Source organism: Diorhabda sublineata, chromosome 2 (genome assembly GCF_026230105.1).
Source record: "Diorhabda sublineata isolate icDioSubl1.1 chromosome 2, icDioSubl1.1, whole genome shotgun sequence".
In the NCBI taxonomy this organism is placed as follows: domain Eukaryota; kingdom Metazoa; phylum Arthropoda; class Insecta; order Coleoptera; family Chrysomelidae; genus Diorhabda; species Diorhabda sublineata.
Genome location: NC_079475.1, coordinates 22,703,526 through 22,719,329, shown reverse-complemented (window position 1 = coordinate 22,719,329; position 15,804 = coordinate 22,703,526). Strand labels below are relative to the sequence as shown.

General features: G+C 29.7%; 4 protein-coding genes across 6 annotated transcripts; 2 read left to right on the top strand and 2 right to left on the bottom strand.

Annotated features, from left to right (window-relative positions):
* Positions 1-438: 438 nt before the first annotated feature.
* On the bottom strand, positions 439-1,357 carry LOC130452782 (ribosome biogenesis protein SLX9 homolog). 2 transcript variants are annotated; one of them, XM_056792216.1, is made up of 2 exons: positions 1,206-1,357; positions 439-1,120 (listed from the first exon to the last, which is right to left on the bottom strand). In XM_056792216.1, exon 2 carries the CDS (start codon positions 1,105-1,107, stop codon positions 529-531), a length of 579 nt encoding a protein of 192 aa, XP_056648194.1. In that variant the 5' UTR covers positions 1,108-1,120; positions 1,206-1,357; the 3' UTR covers positions 439-528. The 2 variants fall into 2 exon arrangements, with proteins under 2 accessions (XP_056648194.1, XP_056648195.1); XM_056792217.1 differs by having other exon boundaries at positions 1,192-1,351.
* A 107-nt stretch (positions 1,358-1,464) lies between these two features.
* LOC130452781 (proteasome subunit beta type-1) lies at positions 1,465-2,438 on the top strand. Its single transcript, XM_056792215.1, has 2 exons — positions 1,465-1,650; positions 1,733-2,438. The coding sequence occupies exons 1-2, from the start codon at positions 1,571-1,573 to the stop codon at positions 2,343-2,345; spliced, it is 693 nt and encodes a 230-aa protein (XP_056648193.1). The 5' UTR covers positions 1,465-1,570; the 3' UTR covers positions 2,346-2,438.
* Positions 2,439-5,550: 3,112 nt separating this feature from the next.
* LOC130452787 (endothelial differentiation-related factor 1 homolog) lies at positions 5,551-6,953 on the bottom strand. Its single transcript, XM_056792228.1, has 2 exons — positions 6,176-6,953; positions 5,551-6,122 (listed from the first exon to the last, which is right to left on the bottom strand). Exons 1-2 carry the CDS (start codon positions 6,297-6,299, stop codon positions 5,806-5,808), a joined length of 441 nt encoding a protein of 146 aa, XP_056648206.1. The 5' UTR covers positions 6,300-6,953; the 3' UTR covers positions 5,551-5,805.
* An 80-nt stretch (positions 6,954-7,033) lies between these two features.
* On the top strand, positions 7,034-14,442 carry LOC130440749 (zinc finger protein on ecdysone puffs). 2 transcript variants are annotated; one of them, XM_056774065.1, is made up of 8 exons: positions 7,034-7,230; positions 7,350-7,666; positions 11,634-11,934; positions 12,322-12,535; positions 12,595-12,752; positions 12,841-13,091; positions 13,151-13,286; positions 14,111-14,442. In XM_056774065.1, the coding sequence occupies exons 2-8, from the start codon at positions 7,361-7,363 to the stop codon at positions 14,389-14,391; spliced, it is 1,647 nt and encodes a 548-aa protein (XP_056630043.1). In that variant the 5' UTR covers positions 7,034-7,230; positions 7,350-7,360; the 3' UTR covers positions 14,392-14,442. The 2 variants fall into 2 exon arrangements, with proteins under 2 accessions (XP_056630043.1, XP_056630042.1); XM_056774064.1 differs by having other exon boundaries at positions 14,093-14,442.
* Positions 14,443-15,804: the final 1,362 nt, after the last annotated feature.

The following is a 15,804-nucleotide window of genomic DNA, read 5'->3' as shown; positions in this document are numbered from 1 at the left end:
ATTTTTTTCTTTTTTTTTTCAGTAATTCATATTTTACTATTTATATTCTTTTTCAGATTTTTTCGAAAATCTTGCAGCACCGCTTTTCTAAAGAACAAAGTTCTATTGCTTTCTATAACTTTTTTTTCATGTTGTCTGTTTTTTTATCACTCTCGTTAATTGTTTATTTACTTACTTTGTAGGTGGTTTTGGATCATATAGGTCAGAAATTACACTCACCATTAAAATCTGTTATATTATCACCAGGGCACACTCTTCTATGTTATTTCCATGACATTGCTTTTTCTAAAACTCTCACAATTTGAGATTAATTACAGACAAAAACTCTCCATCAATCACTTGATTGCTGCCCTACCACATTATTATTATTATTATTATATACTATAAAACATTTAAATGTTATTTCAAAATAGAGAATTTACATTAATAACACATAAGTAATTGTGAAAGCAACTTTAATATAATCATAAATATAAGGAACAGTTTGATTTTGTGCAATCCAAAGAATAGAATAAGGGAGAAGATAAATTAAGACTTGGTCCTAAGTTTATTACGTTCTTCTTGAACCATAGCTTGTAGATGATTGGAAATTATATCAAATGGATTGGTAGAAAATGTTTTATTTTTGAGTATTCTTTTAAAAACAGCCATATCTTCAATTAGTTTCTTTTTTCTTTGCCTAGCTTTTCCAATTCCTCTATTTTTTATAGATTCTTTGGGTAACATGTTATTACTTTTGGATTTACTTCTAATTAAATCTTCTATAGAAGGTAAAGCATCAAGTAATGGATTTGTGTCTCCTATTACAGAAACATTTTTTCGCTTTTCTCGAATCTTTGCTTGCTTCTTAGACTCATTGACAACATCAATTTTTTTCATCAACAATTTACGTTTAATATTTAGTTTATCTTTTTTCTTAATTATTCTACCAAAGGATTTGCAGGATTTTACAGATTTGTGAGATACAACAGTTCTCATTTTGTTTGCATGATTTTTCATACTCTTCATAATAGAGTTTACATCAGAAACACAATCAGCTTTTAGTGATGGTTGTGTAGTTGATTCACTCCGAGGAATTACTACTTTTGGTTTTTTTACTTTTCCCATGAGTGCTATATATCTAGAAAATATAATCAAAATAGTGAATTTTGACTTAAATATAAATGAAATTGAAAAGCAATAATGAATCACCTATATCCTCCTACCTTTACAAATCAAACGCTAATTTTGAATTATATTTGTATATAAAGTAAGTAAACCATTGTATCACCTAAAATTCAATCCAAACATAAATATTATAAAAATACACTCCAAGTAATCCAAAAGCACTTCTTTTTTGAAAATCAATGGTGGATATCTTACCTATCTTACCTAAGGGCATTCATTTTCTGGTCTCATTTTATTAACAGTTACATTTCTTCTATTTTTACTATTTCCTGGATATGTATTGAAATACTTCATTTCGTACAGTATTGAAGATAGAAGTAGAAGTGACGAACTTCAGTCGAATTATTTCGACTTGTCATTATTAGTTTTCGGTTTCTCATTATTGGGTTAATATCTAGTAAAAATGGTTCAACTACCAAATTATCTAGATTATTCAGGAGGTTCAATTCAACGCCAAATTAATCCTTATGCAGATAATGGAGGGTAAATGTGCATTTATTGGAATAATAATTTTAATTGTAATCGAGTATTCAAAGATTTTAACAAAATTTTCTTCAATTTTCAGAAGTGTTGTTGCGATTGCTGGAGACGACTTTGTCGTAATTGGTGCAGACACTCGTCTTAGTTCCGGATTTTCCATTTTTACTAGAGAACAAAATAAACTGTTTCCTCTCTCATCTACAACAATTCTAGGATGTGCTGGTTGTTGGTGCGACACGTTGACTTTAACCAGAATCCTTAAATCACGTATGCAGATGTATCAACAAGAACATAATAAAACAATGTCAACAGTAGCATGTGCTCAAATGTTATCTACAATACTGTATTACAAAAGATTCTTTCCTTATTATATATCAAACATTCTGGTTGGTTTGGACAATGAAGGGAAAGGTTGTGTGTACAGCTATGATCCAATAGGACATTGTGAGAAAGCCACATATAGAGCAGGTGGATCAGCAGGTGCTCTACTTCAGCCTTTACTTGATAACCAAATTGGCCAAAAGAACATTCTAAATCCATCAACCGAACCTCTTACACAAGAAAAAGCATTGGCTACCCTCAAGGATGTTTTTATTTCAGCCGCAGAAAGAGATATCTATACTGGAGATAGCGTATCTATCAAAATTATTACTAAAGATGGAATTAAAGAAGACACTTTTGATTTGAGAAGAGATTGATTCAGTTTTTCATTTGTAATAATAAAATTGTAATGTTCAAATAAACTCATTTGTGTATATTTAGTTTAATATATAGAAAACCTTTGAAAGAACGATATAAGTAAATCAGTATATAAAAAAGGTAGGGAAAGGACAAAAACAAATCATATAAGAGTTTTGAAACATGAAATGAAGGTTAGATTGAGGAAACGAAATTGCGGTAACTTTGGAAGTTTTTGAGTTATCATTTGAAAAGTGAATGGAATTTTCGCTAATAAACTCACGAGGAATATCCAGATATATAATTTATCAACTAGTTGAAATATATATATATATATATATATATATATATATATATATATATATATATATATATATATATATATTTCTAAATGTTGTTGATTTTAGGTCTCTTCTTTTTCAAAATTAGTTTCTTTAATAATTTTTAAAAGATAGTTTTTCTTTTTCAAAATATATTTTGGAAAGAAAAGTCGAAATGTGAAATTTGATCTTTTGAAAACTATTAAAAAAACTAATTTTGAAAACAGAAATATAAATAGTAAAAGGTCTAAGAAATATATCTTTCAATTATAAAGATAGCTAGGAATATTTTACTTATTTATGATATTGAATATTTGAATGGTATGTTAGATTAAAGAGCCATGGTTTGCAATCTTGTTCGTGGTTACTTTAATGGTTGAATAAGACTAACTGTTTGTTAAATACTGAAATTCTCAAAGTTACTATTTTTGCGTTTTTATTTCTATAGAAAGAGAAGGGTGATGAATTCGAAAGACAATCTTGCTTTGCTTTGTCGTATGATTTTATTATTTATGGAGGTATATTACATATGGAGCATAAAACAAAAGCACAGTAAAAGCGAATCAAGTAACTTAATGAGAAATAAACAGAGTAATTCTAAGAAGTATAAAAAATTAACTAAAAAGTAATAAACCCACGATATCCCACACTTTTTCCGCAAATTCTTTTGAATCTGTATCACCTACTGGATTGGGTTCAACTGATGGGAGCATGTCAATTGTGTCTTTCAAATAAGGCTTGGTGGTTTTTTAGGTTTTAGCCGCTTGCCACTCTTTAGAGTTAAATAACAGTCTATTTAATACATCAAGATTGTATGCATCTTTTAAAATTGTCTTCCAAAGTTCTGCCGCTAGAGCCGGAAATGCTTGTTCCGTGCTTCTGCAGCTTCTTTGGATAATAATCCAATTGTAATAAAGCATGGTTATAACAGTTGCAATGTGCAGAAAGATTTTATGGAGCGTAGAAGACATAGATTGCCATGAATACAGCTTAATGTAAACTTTGGCCGGTTCCATCCAATAATCTTCAATTTTGTCAACTTCTCTCTACTAGTCTACTTCTCTCAGAACATTCGGACAACCGCTTTTGTGGTCGGCCAGCTCCAGTCTTGTTCTGAGGCGAAACTTTTGGAATTAAAAAAGTTTCTTGTAACCACTGGGCATTGTCTTTTAAAAAATCATGGTTTTTGTAAACCTTCAACCAACTTTATTTGAATTGTGATTTGACATATGAAAACCTGTGTTTAATATTCATGATGTTTTCTTCGGAAAGGTCTTCACATGATATTCCAAGGTTTCGTCTAAACTGTAAAGATCCTACAGTTGCATCTTGTCAAATAAAAGTTTCAGTGTCATTATTCTGAGGTGATCCCTTTGAAATGAAACAAAGATGAATAAATTTTAAAATATATTTAAACAACTAAACAACGTTATCGAGTTCTTCTTATTTAAAAATTCAATTCGAGCAGAAACCGGGGTTACCCTAAAATATAGCTAATATTTTCAATAGTACAAATTATTATTTAATTCCTACTTTCATGAGTGCTTTTGTTTTGAACTGTTCAATTATTTATTGGAACATTATACAAACGCTAAAAACTAAGTACTTAAAAAATATGTGTTTTACCTTCATGTTCAGAAGCAATGGGAAAATAACAGTAAAACCAACAATAATAATATTCGTCGTAGAACAGAACCTTCTGGCACCACAAAACAATAATTAATATGCGATTATAAAGTAAAAACATACCAATTTTATTGGTTTCAGATTTTTTGAGCGAGTTGATCTTGATGCACTATCTAGTTAATTAATTAAGGCATATGGCTACTCAGGCAGTGTTTTTTGTTTCCAGGCAAATAGTTTTATAAAATTGGTTTTTGGCCAGCTAGATCTATCAAATACCTCATGTACGTTGCGAAAAAATATTTATTTAGAATACTTAAGATATGAAGATATTATAAACTCAATTCATAAGTAAAACCTCAAATAAAAATAAAACTAAAATTAAATACAAAACACCTTGGAACAATTTAAATTATTAAACATTTTGATAGACGAAAAAGTAATGCAGTGTGGGATATTCCTCAGAGATCTAAAAAGTCAATAATGTCTTGTACCTATATTTCAAGGATAGCTTACTATATTCCTATTCCATGAAATGACACTACACAATGAGGTCAATGGGAAATTCTTGGATACAGTATTAACATCAATCAATTACAATAGTTACCCTAATAGTTCCTTGCACATAATGAGGACTTGCTTGATGTGACATGCAACTTCTAACAATAAACCAAACTCTGTCGTTTTTACACTAAGAAATAAAAATATAGTTTGTAAATGTAAAAGTAATGTAGACAACAGACAAAACATTTGGGCATGGAAAGTTGATACTAATAATTATAGATCTATGCATTATTATTCTTTATCACCTAAAAACTAAATTGAGGAACGGTTTTGATTAAAACTCCCTTGTGCTCGATATTTTCCTACACTTCCAATAATTATTGTCCTACTTCAAAAAATGCACACAATATGAACAAACTTTATGTAAAATGTTGATCACCCTTTATACTGGTAAAAACTCTATGGAAATTGTTCGGTAGTTTTTGAATTCATCAAGAATGTTAATGCAGTGCAGGCTTTGTTTTATGTAGAGATAAGAAAAAATAAAATTTGTCTCATGTCATTTTGAGGCAGAGCATGGAATAATATACCAAAAAAGAATTATTAGAATCTAATATCTTCTTAGTTGAATTTTAACAAGCTTTGGACAATATTGGAAATTATTCAAATTGGTAATAAAAGACACTTTTGTGCTTGTGCTAATATGGGAATATCTGTTGAAATTTTATCCTTTGGTAACCAAAATTAGGTAAAGTGAATGAAAATGCATGAAAAATAATCATTTTTCAAACCACCCATTTATTGTTATATTTTTGTTTTAATGAAACAGCTAATATTAATACAGCAGCAGTACACAAAGATTTTTTTTCTAAAAAATGATTAACATATTAACCTACATGAATTTATAATTGAAAGGGTTCTTACAATAAATGCAGGAATCCTAGAAGTGTTTTTACTATGAGTTATGTAGGAAAACCATTCTTTAAAATTAAATTCATCATCCAAAAACTTTCTTAGTTCCCCCAGGACTATATTACTTTTTATTTCCTGGGGGCACTACGGGAAGTCCGCGATCTTTTCCTCTCAGTTTCAAGCCTATTACCCTCTCAATTTTACCAATGATTGCATTGTTTGGAATACCACGACCTGCTTCATAATCTGTTATAACTTGTGGCTTCTCGTTAATTTTTGTGGCAAGATCTTTTTGACTCAAACCTTTAGCCTGACGTCCCTGTTGAATTAATTTTCCGACATCTAAAGAAATTGTTTCATGTTTAAGTTCCTCCGTTTCTCTATCCAATTTGGCAGTATTTTTTGTTGCTACATGCTGTTTATTACTTCCAGCACCCCCTAAAAACGAAAAAAATATATAGAAATAGAAGAGTCTAGAATTCAGATCTTACATTTCAATTGCGTGTCAACAGCTACACCTTGACGACGAGCAGCATTTATGGCTTGCTCGCTCTTCATAGTTGAAGCTTTAGGGGCCCTTTTTTTTAAAACCGTTACAGTATCCCAGTCCGACATGATTTAGTTTTTGTTCTATTATTTAAAACGTAATCTTAGGAAAATGAATGCAATATTGAATAATTAGGATAATCTTCTTCTTCTAATAATAGCTGTTTCTTCTTTTTTTGATTTTTTTGTTATTGTCAATAAACGATAATATACATTATTTACTCATATAACATACTTGGCCTTGTCTTTGAGGAATCACAAGCTCTGCATCTTGTTCGGAATTAAACGGTATACATATACTGACACAAAAATAAAACCGTATCACAATTCTAGAATTATCAAGTGTTACGTGTTAAATATGAATATAAGACAAATATTTCGAATTGTTATCAAACTTATTCTAGTCTATACTGATGAATGAATTTATCTCTTGCTCGCCACAACCTTATGACAAAGATGGCAGATGTCAAGCTATCACTTATAAGGAGTATTTTTTGTTGTTAGCTTTATGGAAAATTAATTTTTAAATCAAATATCATTTTATACACTTGAGTAAACAAATTTCAAAATAAAGCATCAATTAATATTTTCTATAGACCATTTTTGTACTTTAAACAAAATTATACTCATAGAATTATATATATAGATACCTTAGGGTAAATTCGTGCTTAAAAGTATATTCCATTATTTTATATTTTGACAAAAAATATATTTTTGGAGAAATGCTTCTACTTCTTTCTAGCTACAGTGTTATGACAAGGATGATACTAGACGCCAAACTTTTGCGCATAAAGTGTATTTCCGTTTCCGTTACGAGATTGATGACATCAACAAACTCGAATCGGCAAATCGTTCATCTTCCATTTGGTTCGTCGTACGAATTGGGTGTGATTGTGAGTTATTTAGCTCCTAGTATATTTCTTGAAATCCTTGCTAATATATTTGGTAAAACTATCAGTTAAATAGTTTTGACGTGATTATTGTTACCAGTTGAATCAGGGTAAGTCGAATTATTGATATTCTTTTGTAACATTGAAAATAAATATCGGCGTCAGCTTGGCATCAGTTGGCTTCCATTTTGTTTCTGAAATCAATTAACTTATTTCTTGCTGTATTTAGTTCAAATTATCATGGCTAATAGAAGAATGGGCGGACCAAGCGGTGGCCTTCGAGGCAATCGTTCTTTTAATCAACCATTTCAAGGAGGTAGTGTTAGCCCCTGGCAAGGGGCCAATAGCGGTAATCAGGGATTGATTTCCCAAATTACTTCCAATCCCCAGCAACTTGCTCTTGCTCTCAGTAGCTTACTACAACCTCAACAACAGAATCCACCATCATTACTTTCTTTGAACACGTCTGGTTTTTCTGGTCGGGATAGAGATTTCGGTCAATTTGGTAGAGGCCGTGATTTCAGGCGACACGAGCCTTACAGTAAGGTATGGATTTATTACTACATTCACTAAGGGACAAGTTGATATACTCTTTTTCAGTTGTATATTATAAATTTACTACCTTATTATATTAATACATCTACTGGTTTACATCGGTACCTTTAATTTTAACTCTGATGTATTTTGAATTATCTGAGACTACTCTCCATTCTTGAATCATTTTCCTCTTAAATTTCAGTACTTGAGTAGGAACATTTCGAATTCAAGATTACGTTTTTAGAAGCATTTAATATTTTCGTTATCAGTAATTGTGAACACATTTTCAAAGAATATACAAAATGTCTTGAAACTTCTACCAAGAGCAAAAATAGAGCTGAGAACTTGTGATTTTATTTCTATAAGATTTTTCGGAAACTATGATCGGGTTAACCCGATCATGATCTGAATTTTTGGAATCTAACCCAGATCATGTACATTATTGTTCAGAAAATGGTCGAGTTATTTGGATTGTCATATGATAGGATCCTTTCTACCCTGATGGACCAGTGGATAAATGTGATTAGCTGGTGCGTTTTTTCATTTGTTTATGGTTTTTTGTACATTAAAAATTATTTATTTTCTTAAATGGCTGTCTACTCTTGATTCTCATTAGCAGTGTCACTGCTAGGTTATTGATGTTTGCCGCATAAAAATAGGTTATTAGTATTAAAGTTTAGTGCAAAATCCACGTAAAGGGGTAAATAGCTGGTAACTGTTGAATAACAATTATTAAACATTTGAATCCATAACAAATAAATATTATGGAATAATTAACACACAAAAAGAAATAAAAATAAAAAGTTCTTGTGGATTATGCTTTAAATTTGAAATTTCCACCAAACATTGAATGCAACATTCGGAAATTGTGATCTTGATCTCATTCTGGGTTTGGATTTGCAATGGTAGGTGATCTACCCAAACCCGGGTTATAGTTTCCAAAAAGTCCCAATATTGTCAAAAGGATTTGCTTCTAAAGATGGAAACACAATCTACCTAAACATGGGTTATAGTTTTCAAAATGTCCTTATCTTACCTAATTCACATTTATCCAAAAATGTCTAATAAGAGAACACTTTTTTAATCATAATCTCTAAAAACTGTTACCTGCATAATTCTTATATTCAATTGTTACCTGCATAATTGTTTAATATAAATCTTTGTTTTTTGTATTGGTATATTCTATTCAATATGGAATGTGCAACATATAACTTATTAATGATATCAGGTTTTTGACAAATTTGACAGTGAATTTGAAAATTATTTTTAATAATATAACTTAAATTCCATATTACAAACAACTTTTGATTAATTCAGTATATAAAACAACCATTCTATAAAACATTGTAATTTTATGAGCCTGCAATGGTAAATTGATTACAATAAACTTTTGTTTTTTACTACAGTCAGTAAATTTGCTAAAATTTGTTTGGCTTATCAGTATAAAATATTTTAATTATCCCACTGCTGTAGTTGATTTTTCTCAAAAACAATGCATGATGAAAATTTTAAACGAAGACACTTTTTAAATACTCATACCCCAAACATTTTTTAGCAAATTTATTGACTGTAGTGAAAAACGAAAGTTTTAGTCAACAATTTACCATTGCAGGCTCATAAAATTACTGTTTATAGGTAGTGGGCAATGGCTTCTTTGGTATAAACTTTTGAATAAATGTGAATTATGTTAGATGGAAATATCACATCTTTTGTATGTAGTGAGTTTGGCAGGGGAGTTTCTATGTGTTTTTATCTTGATAAATAAATTCTACTAATTACCTGTTTTGGGTTAATAAATTTTCCATAATACCATTTACCAAATTTCTATTCAACAAAATCTTAACAACAACTTCTGCAAATACTGCATTATTTGTACAAAAAGTCCAAAATAAACAATTTTTATAATTGAGAATCAAAATATATCAGAGTTAAAATTACAAGGTAAGAAGGTCTTCCTTCAAGTTTCTAAAATTGCTTCGGCCATGAAATTTCTTATAAAATACCAGTTGCCTCAAGTGTTATATTAGTTCCTGCATGTCTATTTATTTCAACAGAACTTTAATTTAGGTGCTCCTCATACTGAAACAATTGAGGCAACTTTTAAGCTTTTCCATCTTAATATTCTACTTGATTATACTTGGAAATGGTTCTTTTATTTTGTTCCCCTGTATGCTATTATTTTAGGATTGTTCACAGATTTGTATTTGTTATGAAAAATATGAGTGTATTGACATCGGTTGGACCAGAATAATCTCTGGAATATCCCGAAGCATCCTATAAAATTTAATATCATTGTCATCAGAACATTTTCTATGTCCTGCTGACTCCTGGAAGAGATTTTTTAACTATATAGTCCAAAAATTTTTGGGACTATTGAAAATTTTATTTATTGTAAGGTTATTAGATTACAATTATAAATATGTATAGGAAAAAATTGTATAAAATTCAACCATTTGTTATCTTTATATCAGAATTGAATGAATTATAAAATATATTTTTTTGAAATTCAATAATTTTATGAAGAAAATCATATGTAGATTGCAAAAGGTTGAATTCCATTTAAATTGTTTGTACATTTGTTCTTCAGATATGGTCTGAATATGATTTTCTAATAACAATTGTATTCAAGAAATTCCTCTGAATTAATCATGTTCTCAAGTGCTTTTGACCAAAATCCACTTTAGTTTTATTTGACATTTGTATGACTTGATGAATTTTATTAGAAATGACATTGTAGAAGTATAATGTTAATGTTCCTAAATTAGCTGAATGATTGCTTGTTTTCTATTCAGCCTTATAAATAAAGCTTGGATTTATAGGCAACATGAGTTAAACAATTGAGATTCTAGAAATCTCACATAACAGGCTATAGGTGTCTATAAATGCTTTCAACAACAAAAATATTTCATTTTTCGCTTGAAGTTTTCTGTGAGTTTATATTTCTCTGAAGAGTAATTTTGCTATTAATTTATATTTACCACTTATAAATATTGATTTTCAGAAATTCACTCAAAAGAATAGAATTGCTTCAAACCACATTTCTTAATTTTGTAATTACCACTTCAGATGGCTAGGACAAATACCTAGGATGTCTTCCTCGATTATCTATATTAGAAGTCTTTGAACGAATAATTATGAATGAATTCAATAGTCTCTATTGTCTCCCATTTGTCAAATAATTGTGTTTTTGCTTAACATGATGATATATGTGATACATAGCCAGTTTTTGTATTAAATAATTTAGAAGAATGTTTTTTTCTCTGGTCGAAGTACCAAGTTCTATAAAAACAGATATTTGAGAAGTTTAACTCTCTGAGAGAAATTTGAAACTAATATTTATTTCTGCACTCCCACAATCTACATAATTAGTGATAAAATGTATTTTGTCTTGAATCTGAGCTTTATTGTTGCTATAATCCATGTATTTGGTGTTATCTCGTCAATAGGAAACATTCAGTGTAAAAACAATGTAATGAACATCATATGAATATGCTTTACTCTTATCATCTTGTATCAGTTTCATGAAAAATCTTTTGTCTTAAAACTCCTCTTTATACTAAATGATTTTGATAATTTCAACATAGTTGCATTACTGTATGACAACTTCCAGTAAATTGTCATTATTTTTTCTGTTTCTTCAAGGCAAATTTTTATAATTTCCAAGTGTAATCTTGAATTTTTTTCTTTTTATATATTCATTACATTATTTCTGTAGGTAATTTTATGTCTTTTAAAAATAATACAGTCAAATTCTGCTTTTCCCCTTTGCTTACAGTTGAAAGAAATTCATATAGATTTCCTTTTTTTCTAAAAATATCAAATTTCTTTTCCACAGCTTATGATTTTCTTTCAGTGTTCATATTTCTTGATCTCATTTACTGTGATGCAGTGCAAATTCTGAAATCCTATTTTAACAGTTTCTCCTTAATCTCAATTTAATTTATATCTTATATAAATGGGTTATTTGACTTCTCAGAATCGCCAAGGTGGTTTCAACAGAAATAGAAAGGGTCAAAACCAGAAAAAGAAGGATGATATTAAGAAAGAAGAAGTATCTGGGGATGAAGCCAATGAAGAGGGAGAAACCAAAAGAGACTGGAAGGATGAGAAGAACAACAGTGAAGATAAAAAAGAAGAGACTGAAGAAGAAGCTAAGCTGAGAAAGGAAAAAGAAGAGAAAGAAGGGCCTTATTATGACATTCCTGTGAAATTATTGAGCTGTTTTGTTTGCAACAAAGAAATGTGGGATGGCGAATCCATGAAGAAACATGTTAAGGGTAAGCAAAGATTCTAAACAAATATAAGTATTGAAAAAATAATTTCAAATTCCAGAGGCACTTAAAGGTATGGCTTCTTTTCACATGTTTTCTACAGTTTTTACTAACATATTTTGTTTTCGTTTCTGTGTGTATTTATCCAGTATACCCTCCCCCAAATAATGGAATATTGTTAAGTTGTATCATTTATGAAAATATTGAATAGGGTGAAAGCCTTAAGAATTCCCAGAGAAGACCTCATAACTGGTAAAGAAACCATGAGCCCCATAATTAGATTACATAAGATAAGCTTGAAACATCTTGTATACAAAACAACCAGAAAATTAGAAAAATTTATTAGATTCCAGTTACTAGATTTGTATGTATAATAAATTCTGCTGTCTTTAGGTCGTGCTCATAGACAAATGTTGGATAGTTTAGAAGAAAGCATCCATATCACTGTAAACATCCTTAGGGAAAATATGCGTCTTCTTGAAGAGAAAAAACTTATCGAATTAAACCGTGTTCAGCGTGTTACTAAGAGATTCAATAAACCTGAACCTGAAAGTCATTGCAACATGTGTGATCTCAAATTTTTGGGAAAAATAATTGCCCATCGAAAGTAAGTTGTGTAATTCTTGTTTAATTGGTAAAAAATTCTTTAATCCAACTTTTTTTTAGAACTGAGGGTCATCAACGTCTAAAACACTATTTGCATCCAAACTGCCGTCTATGCTCCAAGGAATTTCCTTCAAGAATGGAATGGATTGAACATCGTTTGTCTCCAGACCATCTTAGAAAATTAGCCAAAAATTTGGCTGAAAAAGCTGGTGGTGCAGGTAATGAATGTTTTTTTTTAAATTTCGTTACTGTTTACTATCATTAATTTGAATAATTTTTATTGACATTTTATTAAATTCTTTCTAGATGGTAGTGATATTATTGAAGATGAAGAGGAAGAAGCCAATGATTTGCCATTGGAGCCTCTTCTTGAAGAACCATTAGAAATGGAAGCTGAAAATCCAATTTTGGAATTCACTGACAATTTATCTGGATTACAAAATCTGATGCCTGTATATAAAGCAGATAGAGCAGTTGCCACTGAAAGCTTGCAACAATTCTGTGGTTTCGTATGTGAATTGTGTCACAGAAGTTTTACTAATGAAGATTTAGCTCAGGTATTCAATAAATAATATATATATTTGAAGAACAATGCAAGAAAGTTATTTTTTTCCAGAAACATTTGAAAACTAGACGACATCATGCAAAATTCGTCGAGGCTCTTAAACTCAAATTCAAAGAGCAGCAAAAGAGGGAAAAAGAAGCTAAAGAAGCAGAGATTAAGAAAGAAGCCGAGAAGAATGGACAAGAAGGTAAATGAATGTGTTTTTGGGTCTACATTTGAGCAAAAATCAATTAAAATTTTGAAATATTATTTAAAACTTGTTAACATATCTTAAATTTAAATATTCTTCAACATTTAACAGAAAAACCTTATTTTATCTATCTCATGCATGCTCTTAAAGAAAAAAATTTTAGTACATCGAAATTTGAATTCATAATACCACAATTTTATTACTTAACTTTTAGTTTTTATATTCAACCAACATTCAAATTATTACGATTTGATCCTCATTCTCCAGTAAGTTTGTACATATCTGTAAATTACGTTACTATAATTTACTCATTTTTCTGTTGTATCATTCATTCATTCTCATTGTCTATATTAAACAGCTGTTAATTAATGGTTTCCATTAACATTAAACATAAAATAATGCATGGTACATTATGACTATAATCATTCACTGTAGTCTTAATATTTATTCTCCACAATATATTATATATATATAATGTTCAGCTACATTGTAGATCCTTCAGGTAAAAAATTTGAACTAACTTAAAAATCATTTACAAGCTAGAGTTTCAAATATAACTTAGGCTATTTCATATTATTGAAAATACTGTTCTACAAAGGATCTGATTCTGCTTTGTTAGAACCTTTGTAAGTTCAATTGCAATGAATGCTAATGAGCAATACTCTAATTGCTGATATTTGGCCTAAACTTCTTCAATGTTTAATGTATTGTCAAATCAAAATTCAAACATTTTTATTTGGAATGAATAAAATTTTAATTGATTTGTAGAATCATTTGCTATTTATTTTTTTCTTAACTAACAGGCGATTTATACGATCCAGATGAACCCACACAAGAAACGCAAGAAGATACTACTATGGAAGGTGACTCAACAATGGAACTATCTCAAGATGAGGCTGCCCCTGCTGAAAATTGTGCGGAGGCTATGGAAGCTGAAGAGGAAGAAGTAGCTGCTGCACCTCCGGCTCCAAAAGAATCTCCAAAAGTTGTTGCTGCTACTCCAGTAAAAGGAAGGGCAGCCGCAGCAACGCCTGCAGCCTCTGCTACAGCAGGAGCTGTTAAAAATGGAGCTGGTCCAAAAAGCAAGAAAACTCGTAAATAAATTCTGAATCTTGGTCATTACACTTTAGTTTTTAAGTAACCTTTTTATTAATATTCATTTTATGTACATTTTATGGTACATACTATGAATTTACTACTGTTACAAAATAATGAATAGGGAGTTTACTTTTTACTTGCATTAAATTGTAGGAACAGTCTTTTGAACTTTGGTAGTGTTTGTAATTAGGTTTCCAGAAAATGATTTTTTATTTGTGATGAAATTGGTCGATTCTTGTAAGAAATTAGAGTAGATATTTTATTTTTTTTTTGGCATATTTATATTGTCAATTTAATAAAAAATTTTCCAAAGTAGTCATGAAATTGATCACAGATATGTTTAGTTCTGGTAAAGTCTGTGTGAGTTGTAACATTTTATAATTGTCTTTGGCATAATTACATTTATCTTACTAATGTATTGTATCAATAAATGTCTTATAAAAGAAGTTTCTATCTATTCCTTATACATTTTAAATCAGTTGAAAAAAGATACAAAGAGCACAATTGAATGAATCATTTGAGAAACAACTCAAATCTAGAAAAGTTGACATTCGAAAAATAAGAAAATAGGGGCTTTATAAGCTAATTTTACTTTGATAGAATTTTTTTATATTCCAATAAAATAATAATCGTTAAAGATGCGTTTCTAAAATGACTGATATATTACCAGGTATGAGATAAAAGGTGAACTAAGAAAATGGAAGGAAGTTAGGGAGGACGATCGCAATGTATTGCAAGCGTCAGATAATTGAATGATACATCATTTTTGTAAATATGCCGCCAGGGCGACGCTGTGTCCACCAATGTCCGGCATACGGCGTCTATTTGTTTATTAGAACTGCGAAATGAAGTTCGTATTTATATGTTGTTAGATGAAATAGGAATTTTAAAATAGACTTTTTTTCAATGATAATATCATTTTTATTATAATTAAAGAAAAAGTTGAAAATTAAATTAACTAAAAAACTACTAAAATAAAAATACTGTAAATAAATTCTTATTATTGCATAATATAACTTTTCAATTTTGTGGTCTGGTGTGAGTTTCATGGGAACGGCTTTTGGAAAGGAAATTTGTTAATGATTTTTGTGTAAAAAAACAATTCAGTTAACAGAATACTGGTGATTGGATCTATCGACCTTGAACTTTAATAGGATGAACTATGACAAATTCCCCTACAAAAAAATACAGTCTAATCTTACTTTTCTTGATCAAATCTGGTTCCATCACATAATGTAATTCTCAAATTCTGTTGAAAATATTCAGAAATGAGATATAGGAAAAACTCTGGTTTTAATCTATTTTTCTGGTGTAATGTTGGTCAGCTAATGAAAAAAAAATAACTTCAGAAATTTCTAACCCAGAATTAAAAGTATTGATTAATTTTAACGTGAAACTTGTTTTTTTGTATTTTTTT

What these genes read in the sequence shown, in the direction of transcription:
- LOC130452782 (XM_056792216.1), bottom strand. Translation starts at nt 1,107, where the DNA reads ATGGGAAAAGTAAAAAAACCAAAAGTAGTAATTCCTCGGAGTGAATCA.
- LOC130452781 (XM_056792215.1), top strand. Translation starts at nt 1,571, where the DNA reads ATGGTTCAACTACCAAATTATCTAGATTATTCAGGAGGTTCAATTCAA. An exon ending in CCTTATGCAGATAATGGAGG is followed by an intron (nt 1,651 to 1,732) that starts GTAAATGTGCAT and finishes TTCAATTTTCAG; the next exon opens with AAGTGTTGTTGCGATTGCTG.
- LOC130452787 (XM_056792228.1), bottom strand. Translation starts at nt 6,299, where the DNA reads ATGTCGGACTGGGATACTGTAACGGTTTTAAAAAAAAGGGCCCCTAAA. An exon ending in TGTTGACACGCAATTGAAAT is followed by an intron (nt 6,123 to 6,175) that starts GTAAGATCTGAA and finishes TTTCGTTTTTAG; the next exon opens with GGGGTGCTGGAAGTAATAAA.
- LOC130440749 (XM_056774064.1), top strand. Translation starts at nt 7,361, where the DNA reads ATGGCTAATAGAAGAATGGGCGGACCAAGCGGTGGCCTTCGAGGCAAT. An exon ending in CATGAAGAAACATGTTAAGG is followed by an intron (nt 11,935 to 12,321) that starts GTAAGCAAAGAT and finishes TGCTGTCTTTAG; the next exon opens with GTCGTGCTCATAGACAAATG. An exon ending in AAAATAATTGCCCATCGAAA is followed by an intron (nt 12,536 to 12,594) that starts GTAAGTTGTGTA and finishes ACTTTTTTTTAG; the next exon opens with AACTGAGGGTCATCAACGTC.